Raw genomic sequence first — 19,950 nt, 5'->3', positions numbered from 1 at the left:
GTCTGGTAGCATCTGTGGAGGAGAAAACAGAGTTAACGTTTCAGGTCGAACTTCTGAGGAAGGGTCACCGGACCCGAAACGTTAACTCTGTTTTCTCCTCCACAGATGCTGCCAGACCTGCTGAGCTTTTCCAGCAACTTTGTTTTTGTTCCCGATCCTGAAGTAGCTGTGGCAGGATATGACCTCCCAACAGGCCTGTGTGCTGCAAGTCCAGTAACATGATTCATTGTCGAAAAGTAAGAATTGTAAATGCTGTGGCCCTGCGAGTGATTGGGCGTCACTATAAAAACCAATGGTGTTCATTGTTTCTTCCACTCACCCCAGACCTTGGTGAATCTGTGTCACGGGTCACCCTGTAAAAACAGAGGCAAGTGTGTGCAGCAAGGCGCCACGTACCGTTGTGAATGCCAGAGTGGATGGACAGGGCTGTACTGTGATGTGCCAGACGTGTCCTGTGAGGTGGCTGCTCGTCAGAGAGGTAAGCCGAGCCCTGGTTTCGGCAAATGTTGCATATAGAATGGCACTCACTAGTCATAATGTTTGAAGAAGGCACTGTTGTAACCACAGGTGTTTTGTGCCAGGAGAGAGGCTTAAGACCTAGCAGATGGTCTGTCTCTAACCCAGATTTATTTGCTTTTTTTGTTTTTTGCCAGAGGAATTTCACGGGGAGGAGGCAGAGAATAGACCTCGACCTTGGGTTCATTTGTTTTCAATTCCATTAGTGCTGACTGAGATGTAGATGTGTAAAGCATTTTTTTCCTGTTGTTATTCTGTTAACCTCTACCTTTCCAGGCTTGACTGTTGAGCAACTGTGTCAGCATTCTGGGATATGCATCAATACAGGCAACAGTCACCGGTGCCAGTGTATGGCTGGGTATACTGGCAGCTATTGCCAGCTGGATGTGGATGACTGCGCCTCAAACCCATGCCGCAATGGAGCCACCTGCAGAGATTACCTGGGAAGCTATGCATGTGAGGTGAGTTCATCTCTCTCGCTCTCTCTCTCGCTTTCTTGCGCTCTCTCTCTCTCTCTTGCTCTCTCGCTCTCGCTCTCACTCGCTCTCTCTCACTCGCACACTTGCACACGCTTTCTCTCTCTCTCTCTCATTGGCACACACTGTCTGTCTGTCTGTCTCTCTCTCTCTCTCACTGGCACACGCACTCTCTCTCTCTCTCTCTGCCTCTCTCTCACTCGCACACGCTCTCTCACTCATGCACTCTTACCTGTACTCTTTCTCAGCTCATGGTCTTTATCTCTCACACTCTCTTTTTCACTCTCTCACTCACATTGTCTCTTGTGATTATTCACTCTCTCACTCGCTCACTCTCTGTTGCACCCACTTGCTGTCTCACACTAGCTCGCTCATTCACTGGCTTGCACCCCTCTCTCACCGTATCCCCAGCCATTCTGTGATATTTCAAGGGGCTCTGGTACAAAGGATGATTTGTTAAGCCTGAGAAATCTGGGACAGAGCAAAGGGAACTTATCTCCTAGATGCACACACGTGCAAAGTTGCAAGAATGCATGACCAGACTAGGTGATTGAAGCAAAGAAAGTGTCAAAATTTACAAATAGTTTCTACATGCTATATGGCTTATTTCTGATCATACATTTACATACGTAGGTGAAGCAAAAGAGGGTTTGGTACAGAAGAAGGAACAGCAGACCAGGACTAAAGGATGGAACAGGATTGCAGTTATTTGAGATAACAAGGTGTAGACCTTGATGAACACAGCAGGCCAAGCAGCATCAGAGGAGCAGGAAAGCTTACAGTTGTTTAGCACCTTTCACAGTTTCAGGATGTCACACAGTGTTTTCCACCAGTCAAGTATTTTCTGAAGTGCGCTTCTGCTATAATATAGAGAACGTGGTAATCAATTTGCACACAGCAAGCTCCCACAAATATCAGTATGAAAATGATGGATAATGTGCTTTGGAGATGTTGGGTAGTGGATAAATATTGGCCAGAATGCCAGAGGGAGCCCTCCCAGCTATTCAGAATCATGCCAAGGGACTATTTATGACACCTGAGAGGACTGATACAACCTTAGGTCTCATTTGAAAGAAGGCGCTGCTGACGATGTAGCATTCCGTCCGTACTGAAGTGGCAGCTGAGACTATGTGATCTTGTCTCTGGAATGGGGTTTGTAACCACAGTTTCTAACTTTGGGATAAGATCAGTGCCACTGAGGTAAGGGCAGACAGCTGCCGGTGTGAGGGGCAAACACCAACATCAATTCTGTTGTGAGTTGGTGACAGAAGAAGCGTGTGCTGTGTCTTCACCTTGCTCATCTGTGGTTCCGAATGGTCCACCTGATCGTCAGATGTTGATGAAACCACCTCTTCAGCATTTGTCCCTGCCTTGGGGAAGAACTTGGAGTGATTTTAAAGAACTGCTGGTGGCATGAATTTTTCTTCTGTTTCTTCGGTGTATGTTAATTTCCGGCTGCCAGTTTGTATTATTGAGATGAGTTCACGTCGTGATGTGGACCCAGGTTTCTTGGTTTCTAGTTTTCTGAAGCGATGTCTTTGTGTTTGAGTTAAGAAGCTTGGCTATTGAATTTTTAATCGACAGATTTAAGTGGCGGTGCATTGACGTGACTGCTTGTTGTGGACCTGTACTTTCAGCATTTAAAAGCACAGGTGTGGGTGAGCTGCTCTTCAGCCACATTTTCAGAAAGGTGGTATTGTGTTTCTGCACGGAGAGCAAGTTGAAAAATATACCAAGGACCTGTCAGAACCGGAGTAAGATCATGGTCACAAATCAAGAAGCCTGAAGTTAAATCAGTGGCTTTTATTTACAGAGCTGACCAGGAGCTCCCCCTCCTGACTTGATTTGGTAAGTGCAGTGCCTGACGCACAGTTTAGGTTTCCAGCAGAATTTTATCTTTTCCCCTGTTCCTGTCTGGATTGAAAGTGTCTGATCTTGGATGTGGCCACCTTTCCAGGATTGTACTGTATGCTCTAGGAATTAGAGACTGATCTCCCGGAGACTTCTGCAAACACCTCAGCAGCAAAACACTAGAAAAAAGTCATAGCATTAAGAAATGTTGTTTAGTTTATTCAATATTTCATTTATTAGATTTAAAAATATTGACGTTGTGGGCTGGGGGGCTTGGAAGAAGGGACTATTTACCTATTTTTGGACATGGGAGGTCTAGCGATAAAAGCTCCATGCAACAAAATTTGCAATCTCAGTTCGCATTGAACTGATGAGGGTGTTCTCATTCTTGCACTGGGTTAGAAAATTGAAAAATTGTCAAGGCTTCACTCCTTGAGCTGTTCAGAAATTTCAGTCATCAGGTAAAGATTAACCTGGGTATCCCTTTCTCCACTGATGATTGCTGTATCAATTCAAGCGTCATTGCTTGCGTGTTGCACCGTAAAGGCTAAGGAAACCATTGTCATGTTACTTCAAGCCCAAGTTCGCAACAGTGATTGGTGGTGAGGGTGTGGAGAAATAATCAGGTTTCTGTAAGATCAGCAGGTTAACACATTGATTTGGATCATTATTCACAACTTGGTTATAATCTAACAGATATGCCATAATGATGGGACCTCAATATCGATATTAGAAAGTGGCCTGTTAATCTGAGGTGTGGCTGGCAGTCCACCCCAATAATGGAATTAGACTTAGCGCTCTACAAGTGACATTGATAGAACATAGATTGTTCCCTGAGCCAAAGTGAGTCAAGTCCTCATCAAGGCCCAACTTGCAATTAGTCACTTTGTTGCTTTGTCTCCATTTACCTTATTTGGGGATGACGATTTGGAAAGAGCTGCTCTTCATTTCATTGAGTCAGTGGTGCTGTAATCCAAAATCACAGCAGTTAGAATCAATCATTTTAGGCAGATGTTAACTGTTTGAATGTCGGTCTGAACTTAGTATGGGGATCTCCCAAGCTCCTTGGTACCCACACAGCCTGGGACAAAGAACTTGGTTAGGGATTGCCTGAGAGGCAGTGTTTTAAGGGTGAAGCTTAACATCCAGTTTTGCAGAGGATGCTGTTTGTTTCTACCTCTTCTCCTGTACTCCCTGTCTTTGCATCTTAACTAACTTTCCATTACGTCGGTCACAGCACAATCAGAATCTGAGGTGCCAAGTGCAACTCTCAAGTCTTGAGTACGTGATTAAGGCTGACATTCTAGTGCAGTATTGAGGGAGGTACTGTCTTTCAGATAAGATGCTAAACTAAATGCCCATCTGCATTCAGGTAGATTCAAATGTCCCATGGCGCTATTTCAGACAACAGCAGGGTAACTGTCTCGAATATTCTACTTAATGTATTTCCATCAAACAGTCTCAATAAAACTGATTATTATGAAGTTGGCACTGGTATGATGTGTTATGCTTGACTTCAGGAAGATGAGAGCTGTCCTTCCAGGCACTAATATGCAAAAGCAATACTGCTGCCGTCTTTATTTTATTGACGTGTATAATTTTCCGACCACACCAATGATCACATCCCTTGGTCTCCAGTGTGTTCCAGGGTACCAAGGCATCAGCTGTGAATATGAGGTAAATGAGTGCCAACTCTACCACTGTCAGAACGGAGGAACATGCATCGACCTGGTGAATGATTACAAGTGTTCCTGTCCACCCGGAACTGGAGGTAATGAAATTTCCCTTAATTTTTAGATCTTGTACCAAACATACCCAAGGAATCGAACCACAACTCTCTACAGAGGAAATAACACCTCAGACGACTGAGCTCCTAGACAGCTGTCTGGGATGAGTGGCACGTGACAATTGTTGAGGATCAAACCTTGGTCCAGGCCTCTAGGTGATGCACGCAGGGAAAGGAATTGTCAAAGTAAAGAAAGGAATGATATTGAACAGAGAGAGGTGTCTTTGGACCCTCGTGGGCAATGGTTGATTATGGATGTGTGGATAAACGTTGTAGGTGCACAGAGGGACTGTCAGCAACTAGACAAATATAATCTGCTTAGAGAGTACCATGTGAATTTGTAAAGTGTGTGTAATGTCTGATGAACCTGGTTGAATATTGTGAGGATACAACGAAAATAGTGTCTGAGAGGCGTTCACAGATGTTACTTGGAAGGCATTCTATTTGGTTCCAAACAGAGGCTGAACAACTGGAATTGAAAGAAGCCTGTTTACCTAGACAGGGAATTGATGAGCAGGTCAAAGTCAGAGTATAGGAACAATAGGTCTAATTGACATCTGAAGAATAAAGTTAATTGGTTTGGTGTTTCGTCATATGCTCTGGAGCTAGCAGGGCAACCCAGCTTAAGGGCTCTTGCAGCCCTTGAAACTTGAGGCAATACAGCCTTTTATTTGCAAAAACAAATTACAGCGGACACACGAAACCTGACTGGTCAAAACCTTCAGCCGATAAAGTTGTGGATTTTGAACAAGGGAATAGGGTTAAGTAAGAAAGGGGTGAAGGGGCAAGCACAGAAAATATAAAAACAGCGGTAATTATTGATTTATTTTTTTCCAAAACGATGTGCTCCATGTTTGCAGGCATTCTGTGCGAAATAAACAACGATGATTGTGAACCCAATATTGATCCACACACTGGGGAGCACAAGTGTCTCAATGGTGGGCAATGCGTTGACAAAGTTGGTGGCTACAGCTGCATCTGCCCACCAGGCTTCATCGGAGAGCGCTGTGAAGGGGATGTTAATGAGTGCCTCTCCAACCCATGTGATCGCAAAGGCAGCCTTGACTGTGTGCAGTTAACCAACGATTACCTGTGCAAATGCCGACCTGGTTTCACAGGTGAGTCACAAAGCGATCCTTCTGGTTTTCGTCCTTGCCAAGTGCTCCCAGTTTGCTCACCAGTGGGTCTCCAGGCATGCCTTTCAAGTGACCGCTCCTTGGGTTTGAGAAGCAAGGGGGCTGTGTTGGGCTGTTCAATTGCAGAAGTCGTGGCATGATGGTATTCTCGCTGGAGTAGTAATTTAGAGCCTCAGGCTGTTGCTGTGAGGACACGAGTTCAAATCCCATCATGACAAGGTGGTAAAATTTGAATTCAAACAAAGTCTGCAATTAAAAATAAACCAGCCTAATGGTAACCTTGTGACACTGTCAATTGTTCTAAAAAAAAAACTCACCTGGTTCGCTGATGTCCTTCATAGAAGGAATTTTGCCATCCTTACCCAGTCTGCCATGTGACCCACCAAATCCACAGCAATGTGGTTGACTGTTAATGCTGTCTAAGCAATTAAGGGTGGGCAATAAACTCTGTCCCAGCCAGTAATTAAGAAAAGCTTAAAAATGCATGGCATCTTCAGTGTTTGTCCCAAATACTCACCACCTCAATGAGGATGATTTAGGAGCTGCAACACTGCCTTACTTTTAAGGAGGGGATACAACAAAACCAATTGTGACACCTCATTAGAAGCTGTCGTTGTTGAAGTCCACCAGTTCAACCCAGATCTGGAGTCTTTGTGGCTTTGTAGTTTTGTTACTTGACGCCTCGAGCAGCAAGGCTACTTCGCTTGTCTCTCAACCTGTTCCCTTGCATCCAGCGTCGGACGTATCATTGTTTGATGGTGAAGTTAACTGGAGCAATAAAGACAACTGCAGCTGATTGGTGCTCAGTTGCTCAGTGGCTCAGTGATCAAGAACAGACTTTAAGATTTCTTAATTTGAAATTTTTCAATCAGTGAAGGGAATTAGTACCAGTTAGTTCACCACACTTCAAGGATTGAGTTTTCACCGATACTACTGGAGTCTTTGAAGGAGACAGTTTAAATGGTTCTCCAAAACAGTTGGATGAGAGAGAGTACTGTGTTGAAAAAGTTTAATAATATTTGATGAACTTGTTAGGCCTAAAGATCTTGCATTGTACAGCAAGATTCTGGTGTTCTTGCTTGCATCAGTATGGAAACAATCCTGCATTGATTCGAGAATGTCATCTTCGTTTATTTTAACCGTGAAGAATGATCCAGCTGTTTGGAGAAGATCCAACTTCCTGTCCACAGATCATTCAAATTGGTACCATGATGTGTTTCTGATTGATCTTAAGATCCATGACTATGACCTAAGTATGTTTGAGGAAGGTCATTCAATCCAACATCTGCATGGCTATAGATCCACTTACCCCCGCTCTCCCCCCCCCCGCCTTTAAAGACAGAGGAAGAAGGAGTAAAATTAGAATAATGGAATCCCGACAGTGTGGAAACAGGCCAGTTGGCTCATCAAGTCCACACCGACCCTCCAACAAGCATCCCCCCCGACCCAACCCCATCCCTGTGATCCTGCATTCCCCATGGCTAATCCACCTACCCTACACATCCCTGGACACCACAGGGCAATTTTGCATGGCCAGTCCACCTAACTTACACACCTTTGGACTGTGGGAACGAACCAGAGCACCGGGAGGAAACCCACGCAGACACGGGGTTGGGGGGAATGTGCAGACTACACACAGAGAGCCTAAGGGTGAAATCGAACCCGGGTCCCTGGCACTGTGAGGCAATTTGAGACATAGGGGTGCGTTTCAGAGCTTGCAGCTAATGGCACAGTCACTATTGTGGGATGAAGGGGTACACGAGGCCTGGCTTGGAGGAACACGATTCTTGAAAGATGGTAATGCTGGCGAAGTTTGCAGAGATAGGGAACTGCTAATTTGCTGCTCAGAGCTGCCCCATATAACCCCAGCTGTGGCATTATAGACATGCTCAATGTGTTATTCGTAAGAATGGTGCATCGCTGTAACAATGAACAGCCACGAAAAGCAGTTCTTTGTTTCTGTCAATGCTGGATTTTCTTAAACAAGCTCCCAGCTGTTTCAACCTACAATAATTGTTTTTCATGGATTTATTAACCAAAGGGATAGACCTTTTGTTTTTTGTCTGCTTAGTATGCAGATGTGTGTTGTATCTTGTAGTAGAAAAATGGAACCTATCATTTTTTTCAGGTTGTGTTCAAAGTGGCATTCTCCCTCCCTACAGGAAAGACAGTGCCCTCATCAAAACAAACATTGTGTCATAAATCAAAATTGTATGGACTGCACCTCACCTAATGCTCACCCTGCTTAATGCAGGAACTGACAAGGATGTTTTATTGTTCCATCAATAAAACAAGCCACTGATCTCTTGTAGGTCGTCGCTGTGAGACCATTGTTGACCTCTGCCTTTCTCAGCCCTGCCAGAATGGAGGGACCTGCATGTTTGCTGTAAACACTCCACTTGGTTATACCTGCCAGTGCAGACCCGTAAGTACAACAAAGTTCTTCCCTCTGCTCTGTGCGTGTGAATGTTTTTCAATTGTTTTGAAATCCTGTCACTTTCTGTTTTGAAGAACAGCCTGTTAATGCACTGAATACCACACAATCCCAATCCCTTTCCAGTGGTTGTTTTGGGCCCCAGGGCAAGTGCTTGTGAAACCAGTCACACTATTGTTCCTTCACCATCTGAGTGTGTCAATGATGGTTGACTTGTGTTTGACTTAAACTGTTTAATTGTGCAGGGTAACATGGCAGGGACAGTGGATACAAGGGTCACCGGACCCGAAACGTTAACTCTGTTTTCTCCACAGATGCTGCCAGACCTGCTGAGCTTTTCCAGCAACTTTGTTTTTGTACAGTGGATACAAGGACTGTCTCTTTTTCAGGCACTTACCAAAGACTTGTTAGATGATGTTCCAAGTGCTGTCTCAGGATACGCTTGCATTTTTAACTGCATTATACACAAAGTCTTGATAAAGTTCTAACTATCCTTCCCCCTCCTCCCCATTTTGCTGAAGGAAGTGTTGGGTGGTTTCTTATACGATGGTTCACAATAACAAGAAATTTTTTTTCCCACTCTTCCACTCTCATTAGGGTGAGAGTAGGAAAGGCACCAGTGGAAACTCTTTGTTTCCCAGCAATCTGATTGCTACCCTCTGAATCGTGCTGAAACCTGTAATGAGTCCAAGGTTCATAGCGCACAAGCTCCCTGCAGAGGAAAGCCATTGGGGTGATTTCTTACTCATTCTTCCAGGAGCATTACCTTTTGTCTCTTCCCACACTCCACCCACCCATCATGTCATAGTCTCCAGTTGTTTTATGTTAAGCAAGGCTTTTCACCTCTGCCACCTTGAGGATGCAATCAAACTATTGATTTTTTTTATCATGTAATTTTCTCATTATCTAACTTGAACTCACTTTAGTTTGCCATAACTGAATCTACCTTTGTCCAAGTCTTCGACCTGTCTGTTTCCTCTCCACCTATCCATCTTCTATCCGCCTCCCCCTCTCTCCCTATTTATTTCAGAACCCCCTTCCCCTCCCCCATTTCTGATGAAGGGTCTAGGCCCAAAACGTCAGCCTTTCTGCTCCTATGATGCTGCTTGGCCTGCTGTGTTCATCCAGCTCTGCACCTTGTTGTCTCGGATTCTCCAGCATCTGCAGTTCCTACTATCTCTGATACAATTTTAACCCCACTGCGAAGCTTCTTCTAAGGATGCCTAGCCTGAAGAAGTTACCCTCCTCCCTCCGGACAAACCTCAGGGGCCATCCCCGCCTCTTTGACCTGTCTGTTTCCTCTCCACCTATCTTCTCCTCCATCCATCTTCTATCCGCCTCCCCCTCTCTCCCTATTTATTTCAGAACCCCCTTCCCCTCCCCCATTTCTGAAGAAGGGTCTAGACCCGAAACGTCAGCCTTTCTCCTATGATGCTGCTTGGCCTGCTGTGTTCATCCAGCTCTGCACCTTGTTGTCTCGAATTCTCCAGCATCTGCAGTTCCTTCTATCTTGGATATTGCTGTTAGGTTAGCCTCCTTTTGAGGACCAAGAAGCCCATATTTCTGTCATTCCACGTCTGAACTGTCCCCAGTTACAAATGCTACCTGTGTGGCTTGATTGCTAAAACCAAGCAGTTCATTTGTTCTCTCATGCCAATGAGAACCCTGCATGCACTTGTTTTCCCCCCAGTGTTTCATGAGTGGGCACCTGGCCTTTGCTGACTGGCTGCTCGATCACAGAGGGCAGAGGATCTGCTTCCTGTACTTGTGCAGACATACAGCCTGAGCAGTCCAGATGCTGGATAACCAGACTTGTACCTTTTCGCAGTCTGGCAGTCTGTTTTCCCTGATGCCTATGGCTCCATGCAAATCCGTTATGGGTCTAAAAGTCTCTGAAAACCTACCAGTTGTGGTTTTGTGATTCTGCAAGCGGTTGCCTGCATGACCAGGCACTTAGCAGTCAGAGGGGAAGGAGTAATCGTGCCACATAATCCTTATACCTGACGTTAATTCTCTCCGCAGGGTGTGGTGGGAGCAAGTTGCGAATACACCAACTACACCTGCGGGCAGGTGTTGTGCCAGAACAGTGGGACTTGTTTCATGACCCCCCAGGGCCCCAGGTGCCAGTGTTTGAACGGATTCAGAGGCTCAGAATGCCAGCTGCCCACCTGCTCTGCCAGGCTGTGCCACAACGGCGGAACCTGCCTCCCAAAGTCCACGCCGCCGTTCTTCAGCTGCCAGTGCCCCCTGCAGTACCGGGGGCTGAGATGCACTGAGCTGGCGAGGAAGAGCTGTCAGCTGCCACTGTGCAAGGAGAAGGCCAGGGACCGAGTCTGCCACCAAGAGTGCAACAACCACGAGTGTGAGTGGGACGGCGGCGACTGCTCACTCACCTTGAAACCTTGGGAGAACTGCACCGAGAGCCTGCAATGCTGGAACTACTTCAACAACAATCAGTGCGATGAGGCCTGCAACACTCCAGAGTGTCTGTTCGACAACTTCGACTGCCAGTCCACCCTGAAAACCTGCAAGTACGTTCAAATTCTGCACCGTGGCCCAGGGCTCTTTCTCTCTGGGTAGCTGTCTGAAGTTAGGTTGAAATATGTAGATGGTTTGGGTAAGAAAGAGGATTTATCTTTTAAACGGTGCAATTTACATTTTCAGAGCACACCAGAGTGCTTTGCAGCCAACAAAACGCAGAGAGCTTGCAGCAAAGAAAAAGACCGCTTAGCCTGATTGGCAAGACACAACGTTTATGCAACACATGAGATTCCTTGACTGCAACCCCCCCACCCCAAAAAAAGGTTAACCTTCTGTTTCTTTCTCCCACAACCACTTAGCGAGCTTCCACACAAATCCAGCCACACCATCTGAACTTGTAATGTAGGTAATGCGACAGTCAATTTGTACAGAGCAAACTCCCACAAGGAACAATGTAAGAATTACCACCTCATTTAGTGATGTTAGTGAGGAATATATGTTGGCTAGGTAGGACATTTTTTTTCAAAATAGCCATTATGAACTTTTTATGCCCCAAGAGGGCAAATGGGCTCTTGGTAAAGCATTCGTCTGAAAAGTGGCACCTCTGACAGTGCAGACCTCCCTCAGTACAGCTGCAGAGTTTCGACCTAGATTTTGTCAGCAAGTCCCTGGAACGGGACTTGTACCCGTGACCTTCTGCCTTGGTGGCAGGAATTCTACTCACCGAACCCATAGCTTCATGTTTATTTTAACATACTATTTGGATTCCAGCTGATGCATGTTACTGTCTTTGTGCTCCTCTGCCTTGTGCGTAGAACAAAAAGCTGTAGCTGTGTGGGTTTTTGTGGACACTTTCATGCCTGTGAATGTTGGAACTGGGCAAGATTGATTTTTGAAGCTTGCTGTCTAACCTATCCCCCTTTCGATCCACGCAGCCCGTTTTATGAGAAGTACTGTGCTGACCACTATCAAGATGGACGATGCGACCAGGGCTGTAACACAGAGGAGTGCGGCTGGGATGGCCTAGATTGTGTTGGCAACCTGCCCGAGCGACTGGCCAAGGGGACGCTGGTGCTGGTTGTTCTCCTGCCACCAGAGGAGCTTCTCAAGGATGCTGTAAACTTCCTTCGAAGGCTTGGGGCCCTGCTGCATACTGTAGTGAGATTCAAGAAAAATGAAAATGGGGAACCAATGATCCTCCCTTACTACAGCCATGGCTCCAGGATGAAGAGGTTTATCAGGAAAGTGAGAGAGCTTGAGCGAGAAGTTATCGGGTAAGAATTTCTGAGTCTGTGTAAGCTTTATTGCTTGGTGTACGAGTTTCGGACGTAGGGGAGGGGCTTTCTGAAATGCACCATGGTCGTGCTGTTCCACTGCGCAGCGAGCTAATTCTCAGTTAATGGGCAGTATGAGTAGTCAAAGCAGTTGGAAACGCAGCCTCACGATTTACATTGCTGCTGCCCTGCATCTGTCTACACTGAGCAGTAGATACCAACTTCTGGAATGAACAGGGAAGAAGTTTTGTTTTAAATATAGGAGTAGTGCCAAAAAAAAAACTGAAAAGCAGTCAATAGAAATGGCTTTGTTGAAGATTTGAGTACTGAAGGAAGGAGAAGGGTAAACCAGAACTCAAGTTCTGAGACAACAAGGTGCAGGGCTGGATGAACACAGCAGGCCAAGCAGCATCATAGGAGCAGATTGAGGAAGGGTCGCTGGACCCGAAACATTAACTCTGCTTTCTCTCCACAGATGCTGCCAGATCAGTTGAGCTTTTCCAGCAATTTCTATTTGTGTGTTTCTGATTTCCAGTATCCACAGTTCTTTTGGTTTTTATTGACTGTAGTTGTTAGTCTAATGTCAGTTGTGGACAAACCCTTTAATCCCTTAATCCTTAATTCCATTGGTGAATACTTCACTGAGCACCAGATAATGAAGGACAGTTTTATTCATGGAAGGCAAGTTTTGCAAACTTAGATGAGTGTTTTTACAGCTAAAGGGGATACTACAAAAGAAAGAATTTTCAGAAGGCATTTAGTAAGGTTATCTCTTCGGAAACATATTACACAAATTCCTGTGTGTCATACAGGAATGAAGCTGCACGATTGACTTAACACCAGGTTGGAAAAATGGTGAACCCCAAGACTCAATGCCGAGTTCTTTGGTTCTGTGAATGCATCATATAAACTTGAACAGCAGCACACAACATTTAAAAGCACCAACAAATCGGAATTAGGGGCTTGATAAAGAGAATAGGTACGTCGCAAGAATAGACAGATGCAATTTAATTGGCATTTTTCGATAGGACGTAATGCTGAAGTAGTTGGGACCTACCACAGTAAATAATGGTGGGAAAAATATGAGTCAGTAAATCCACGAAAATGTTTATTAACATTTTGAGTTTAATAAATAGGGGCGTGGAGTGTGAGAGTTGAGGTAATGGTTATGTTACAGCTGAAGTGTTGAGAGATATCCAAATATAAATAGCGCAGAGAAACTGTACAGAAAGAATTATTGGGATAATACAGAGGTTGTGAAACAATGGCAACGGAAAGAGTTTGGACTTTTTAGGTCTGTTCCTCTGGTGCAGAGGTGTCTAACCTCAAATTTAAGCTTTTTCTTAAAAATTACATTGGGTTTTGTCTAAGTCAATATGGCAAAGCTAATTTTCTGCCTGTTTGCAATGAGAAGATACAGAAACAGAAATTGCTGGAAAAGCTCAGCAGGCCTGCTGGAGGGAAATCAGAGTTAACATTTTCAGTCCGGTGACCCTTCCTCAGAACTTCCTCCTGAAACATTAACACTAATTTCTCTCCAGCAGACCTGCTGAGCTTTTCCAGCAATTTCTGCTTTGTTTTCAGATCGACAGCGCCCGCAGTTCTTTCAGATTTTTATTTGGGATGAGAAGATGTTTGTGTCACAGATAATGGAAAGAGTGGTTGGTCGAATTCATTCTTTTTTAAGATAGGGCATTTGGAGTGTAGGATGCTTTGTCAAAGACTAATTAAAGCATTTTTCGAAGGATTGTGGATAAAATTAAGAGGCAGGGTAAGATGCAGCAAAGAGACTTGTCACAGACACAAATGGGTTGAGCGATCGTAAACCCGTTCCAATTTTATATTTGACCTTGGCATTTATGACTTTTTCTTGTTATTCACACCACAGTTCTGAAGTCTGCTTGGAGATTGACAATCGTCAGTGTTTTCAGACATCCGAAGATTGCTTCCCATCAACCGACAGTGCTGCTGCCTTCATTGCTGCCCAGTCCAGCAAGGGCCACCTGCCTTACCCAATTAAGTCTGTTGAAAGTAAGTGTGGCCTAGTTACCAAACCTGGCAATTTAACCGCCTGCCACCCCCCCCTCAAAAAAAAACTTCCAACGAAATGCACTCCAGGAAATGCTGAGACTTCAACCATTGCCATTTGCCAATTTGTGGGAATGCTTATTGAACTAGAATTAAAAATTAGCTGTGGTTGCGCTTTATAGTAAACATTTTCACCACCTCCACTTCCCAACAGTATGTAAAGTTTCTGAGAGTGTGGCTGCTCTTTGAGGTTTGTACGTCTTGGTAATGGGTGGTAAGGCAGCATTCATTACCCACCTTTGTTGCACTGAAATAATTCAATGTCACCGCATGCTATGGGATTGGAAGAAGTAAGGTCGTAGACCAGCTTTACAAGGTTGTTTTTCAATCTGAGATGATAATCTGATAAATCTCTCCGTTCTTCACTCTCAATTGAACTTCCAATGTTGCAGGATGGATGAGGAGGTGAGCCACACGCTACAGTACAGCCATCATTAGTCACACCTTAACTGAGACCCAGGTGGAGCTACACACAAGTACAAACGTACCATTGTTTTACCTTCAAGCCCTTTATATTCAAATCAATCTCGTAAAATCGAACCTAAACAGCCTGGCACCATAAACTTAACAGAGGAGACATACATTTGTAGCTCTTTACAGTTTTCTCTACTGATCATCGCTTTTGTAAGCCAATGAAGAATTGTCACTGTATATCAGTTGTCATCAGTACTTAGTGGGTGTTGCAAACTCTTCTCCTCGAGCCCTAGCTTTTGCTGTTACCATACTGATCTGTACTGTTATTGCCAAATGAGCCATACAGTGCAGAAGAAAGCCATTTGGCCCATCATTCCCATTTTAAAAGAGCTATCCAATTAGTCCCATTTCTGAAGAAGGATCCCGACCCGATTCCTGCTCCTCTGGTGCTACCTGGCCTGCTGTGTTCCTCCATCTCCACACTGTGTTATCCGAGACCCACTTCTCACTTCTTTTTCCATAGCTCTGTCATTTTTTCCCCCCTTAAAGTATTATCCAGTTCCCTCTTTGGAAATTGGTATTGAACCTTCTCCCATCATCCTTTCTGACAGGATATTCTGTTGTAAAAGGTATTTGGCCTGAAAGGGTTAACTCAAAAGCTTTGATATTTCCATCTCCACTGAGATATAAATAACTGTCTCTGGGGAGGAGCGAGTTAGTCTACCTTAGTTCCAAGTTGGTCAGTCTACAGCCATGTAAGATAGGCCTAGTTACTTTGTCTTGGGAAATATCAATGTTGTCTTGCCTAGGGTTCATATAATTAACCAAATTTAAGCGAATGCAGCCTGCTATCTAACTTTTATGCAATAAACTACTGCTTGATGCTGAGCTGTGTGCCTTCTTTGTTGAAGATATATTAGTGGTTAATCCTTCACCACCTCATACTAATGGGTCCCATAGAACAGTACTACAAGAACAGTTGGTGGCAGCAAATCTACTCAAAGGGAGATCCTGTCACTGCCAGGTGCGGATATCTTTTACAACACATTCCATTGATAGGTAGTTCAGATCATTACAACCTGTGGCTGAGGAGAAGTTCTTGGCTTTTTTTTTGGCAATTACCTCAAAGCTCTGTCCTCTAGTTACTGACCCTAGTTCCAGTGGAAATAATCTGTCTCTGTCTCTTAATATTCTCTACATATTCTCTACCAGAAAGCATTGTGACTTTGAGCATATTTATTCAGTCTGCATTTAACTTGCTCTGTTTAAACAAGACCTACCCAGCCTTTCCATTCTCTTCTTAAGTCCCTCAACCCCAGTACTATTTAAGTCAATTTCCTTTGCAGGTCTCTCCACTTATTTTGATAACCTCTTCAATAGATGAACCTCCTGGTTGAAATTGCTTTGTGTTTATACAACTGCCACGTATATCTGTGTTTGACATTTTGGAGGGCAATAATGACCTCTCATTAGAAACATTGCTGCCTGACAAATTAAAAAATACTGTAATGAGGTAAAATTGATTGCTAATCTCCATTAATTTATAGAAACAGCAGCAAGTTGTGTTTACAGTTTTGATGCAATACTCCTATGAAGTGCCTTTTATTGTTAAACACAATTTGACACCAAGCCACGCGATGAAATTAGGGCCGGTAACTAAAAGCCTGCTCGAAGAGATTCTAAAAGGCCTGCCTATGAAAGAGAGAAAGAGAGAGAGAAAGAAAGAGAGAGATTTAGGGAAGAAAGTCAAGAGCTCAGGCTAAAGGCAGCTGAAGTTGGAGTTATCAATGTCATAGCAATTAAATTAAGGATATTCGAGAAGCCGGAGTTAGAGCTTCACCAGCATTTTCAAGGGATGTAGGACTGGGGCAGGTAATAAAGACATGGAGGGGCAAGGCATCAAGGGATTTGAAAACAATGGAATATAAAAATCTTGGTGTCACTTATCTGGGAGCAATGGCATGTCAGAATTGGTATGAGTTGGATATCAGCGGCAGAGTTTGGATGACCTCTAGTTTATGCTTTGTGGGAAATTTAATGGTGGACAGAGAATGTTGGGAGGCCAGTCAGGAGTGTGTTGGAACAGTCAAATTTAGAGATAAACAAATGGATGAAGAATTAGGACGAGCTGAGGCAGGAATGGAAATAAGTGATCTTGATAGTAGCGTGAATATGCTGTCAGATATGACACTGATGTTGCAAATGGTCTTCTTGCCAGGGAGAAGAATGGCGTTGATGGTTGATGATTTAGTTAGAAGAAATTCCTGCCATTCAGTACCAGATGTTAGATAAGCAGTCTTAACCATTTAGAGATGGGTGAGAGATTGAGCGGGATGGAGGTGAAGTGAAACTGGGTGTTGTCAGAGTATCTGTGGAACCTGATACTGTGTTTTTAGATGGTGTTAAAGAGCAGCACATAGAAGAGAAATAGGAAGAGACCAACATTAGATCCTTGGACTAATGGTGTAGGAGCAGGAAAAGCACCATTGCAGAGATTCTCTGACCCAACTGGATAAATAAGAGTGGAACCAGGTATGTACAGTACTGGCCGACAGTGGAGAAGCATTGCAGTACAATACTGTGTCAACCGTGCCAAACGCTGCCGATAATTTGAGAAGAACATAGATCGGATGCTGAAGAAACCAGCTGGGCAAAGATTTTCAGACCTGCAACTTGACATTCTTTCTAGGCACCGTAGATTAGCAATATAAAGTATAGCATAATTTTAATAAATGGGACCTGACTACTAATCGAGCACACTGATGTTTGTGTGTCATGCTGCAGAAATAAATGTGCAAACAATAAATAAAACCCTAGCATTAATGAGGTTGACTAGGAGTGTCACTTCCAAGCATTAGTTGAAGTGGAGCTATCAGCAAGTTGTCTCTGGCAAGACCAAGAAAATAACACTCAGCATTAGCTAAAGATTTTTGGAGTTCAACAGGTAGCCCACAAGATGGAAGGTGTATGCTCGTTAACTTTGCTGCAAATGTGTGTTGACTGCAAACATGCCAGCCCCCCACATGCACACATACCATGCATATACCCCACACCCACCCCTTCTGATCTTATCCATTTCTTAGTGGCTTTCATATATTGGGGCAAAACGAGAAAGTGCTGGGCCAAGTGCAACTAATAATGACTGACTATCCTATTAAATTGAATTTGCACTGTGCAGAAAGAATTATTTTCTTAACTATATTAATTGCAAGCGATTTAATGTTTCGGTCAACTCTAAACTCAAATAGAGGAAATTAGATTTTTGATTTTTGGTGCTTGTCTTTGCTGATACATGAGTGTTATTTGTTTTCTGTACAGGTAAACCTGGTGATGATAGAATCCAGAAATCGCTGAGCCTCCTGTACCTTTTGATGGTTGCTGTAGGGATCATCATCCTTATCCTGATAATGGGTGTTGTAGCAGCTAAACGCAAGCGCAAGCTGGGCCCGCTGTGGTTCCCAGAGGGCTTTGTCCTGAAGAAGGGTGGCAATCGGAAGCGTCGTGAGCCTGTGGGGCAGGATGCAGTGGGGATGAAGTAGGTGTTTACAATATACTTAATGATACCAATGTTTCAACATAGGTGTTAATGTAATTCTAAATATTATTCAATGCTTGAATGTACATAGGCATTAATGTAATGATGGGTAAAAGTGCTCAGTGTTAGTGTTATCGATATAAACTGTGATGGATAAAATTAGTGTTCAAAGTGTTGGTGTATGGGCATTAGTGTTGCATTGAAGAATGAGAACATATATCTAAAGCATTGGCATCAATGAAAAGATGAGGGCCCGGATGCAGTGGGACCGAAGTAGGTGTTTTGTAACAACTAAGTTGTGATTCCTGAGGTCAAAGAATTCCACAGCCCTAAGGTTAAGACGTTGACTTGATGTTTTTGGCTTGTCGAACAATTGGAAGGAACGTTTCCCAGGCTTGAAGAATGTTGAGCTCCATTTGGCAAAACAGTAAGCGTTCTGTCAAAAGCCACAGCCTTTCACATCAGCATATTTTTTTAATGTATCCATTTGCTGTACGAGGACATTTTCAAAGAAGAATAGTGGGAATGTGAATGTCCAATATCCCAAATAACACAAAGGAGATGCCTTAACGCCTACCTATCCCATTGAGGCTTCAAAAACGCTGCTTAGGTATAGCCAGTTAAATTAATTCTTGAGGGACAATGTCAAAACATTTTATAAAATGGGACTCTGAAAAAAGAGTGCTGGAGCAGGACCATAAGGATTGAAAGAAAGTAAGTCTTGCATTTATAGTTATTTTCATGACCACCAAATGACTCAAGTGCCTTTAAGTCAATTGAATACTTTTGAAATGTAATCATTGTTGTAACTTAGGAAATGAAACAGCCAATTTGTTAACAGTAAGATTCCACACACAGTGAATAGATGATCTGTTTTAGTGAAGTTGATTAAGGGATAAATACTGGACCAAACACAAGTGGGAAATTCCCTGCTCCTCTTCAAAATAGTGCCATGGGATCTTTGATGGGAGCCCAGTGGACAGAAGGGATTTTGTTTAAATTTGCGTCCGAAAGATGATATTCCTGACTGTGCAGCAACCCCTCGGCACTGCATTGGACTGTCAGTCAAGCTTATGTACTCCAATCTCTGGGACAGAACTTAAACAGCAACCTTCTGACACTGAAGTGAGAAACAATGCTGGTGACTGAACCACAGTTTACAATGATAACACAGTGTGGAGCTGACTCCAGCATCGGCAGTTCCTACTATCTCACAGTTTACAGTGAGCTTGTTTTAATTGTCAGATGACAGCCAAGTAGAATTCCTGAAAATTCTGATTACTAATGGAAATGATGATGATTTACAGAAAGGGTAGTCCTTAAGATGGTTAAAGGATTCAATAGGATTGATATGGGAGATGTAATTTGCTTTGAGAGAATGTTGAACAAAGGCACATTGTTTTAAATGAAACCATTTAAGAGCAAAGTCAAGAAACATTACTCAAAGGTCAGTGGAAATCTGGGCCTCTTTGCTTTCAGCCTGCTTCCACCCCCATATCTCACCCTCTCGAAAAAGAAAACAAGCCCTCTCAAAAGGGGGATGTGGATGCTTAGCTAATTAAACCTTTCAAAACCGAGGTAGATCTTTGTTACACTTGAGTATCAAGAGAAATAGAACAATAGCAGTTCAATGGAGTTGAGGGACCAATCAGCCAAGATTTGGTTGAATGGTCAGGCTTAAGTGGGTAAATGTCCACTACACCTGTAACATGCCTTGCTGTTGTGGGCAGATATTGCTCGTAGGCTGAGTTACTGATGATCCACTTCTGGGGGCTCGTAATAGTCTTCGCGCAGACGAGATATTGTTAACTAAACCAGTTTTAAATACAGAGGTAGTAGGAACTGCAGATCCTGGAGAATCTGAGATAACAAGGTGTAGAGCTGGATGAACACAGCAGGCCAAGCAGCATCAGAGGAGCAGGAAGGCTGACGTTTCGGGCCTAGACTATTCTTCAGAAA

At 43.8% G+C, this 19,950-nt stretch overlaps 1 protein-coding gene across 1 annotated transcript in view; it reads right to left on the bottom strand.

Annotated features, from left to right (window-relative positions):
- LOC109914551 (neurogenic locus notch homolog protein 2-like) overlaps nucleotides 1-19,950 on the bottom strand; it is a 176,853-nt gene that overhangs the window by 71,073 nt on the left and 85,830 nt on the right. The window contains exons 3-5 of the mRNA XM_048602014.1: nucleotides 17,822-17,963; nucleotides 10,593-10,783; nucleotides 10,368-10,532 (exon numbers count right to left, since the gene is read on the bottom strand). Of these exons, the coding sequence (XP_048457971.1) occupies nucleotides 10,368-10,532; nucleotides 10,593-10,783; nucleotides 17,822-17,963 (498 nt within the window). The remainder of the gene's footprint in view (nucleotides 1-10,367; nucleotides 10,533-10,592; nucleotides 10,784-17,821; nucleotides 17,964-19,950) is intronic.

Source organism: Rhincodon typus, chromosome 10 (genome assembly GCF_021869965.1).
Source record: "Rhincodon typus isolate 14 chromosome 10, sRhiTyp1.1, whole genome shotgun sequence".
Classification (NCBI taxonomy): domain Eukaryota; kingdom Metazoa; phylum Chordata; class Chondrichthyes; order Orectolobiformes; family Rhincodontidae; genus Rhincodon; species Rhincodon typus.
This window is presented reverse-complemented; position numbering and strand designations above follow the sequence as displayed.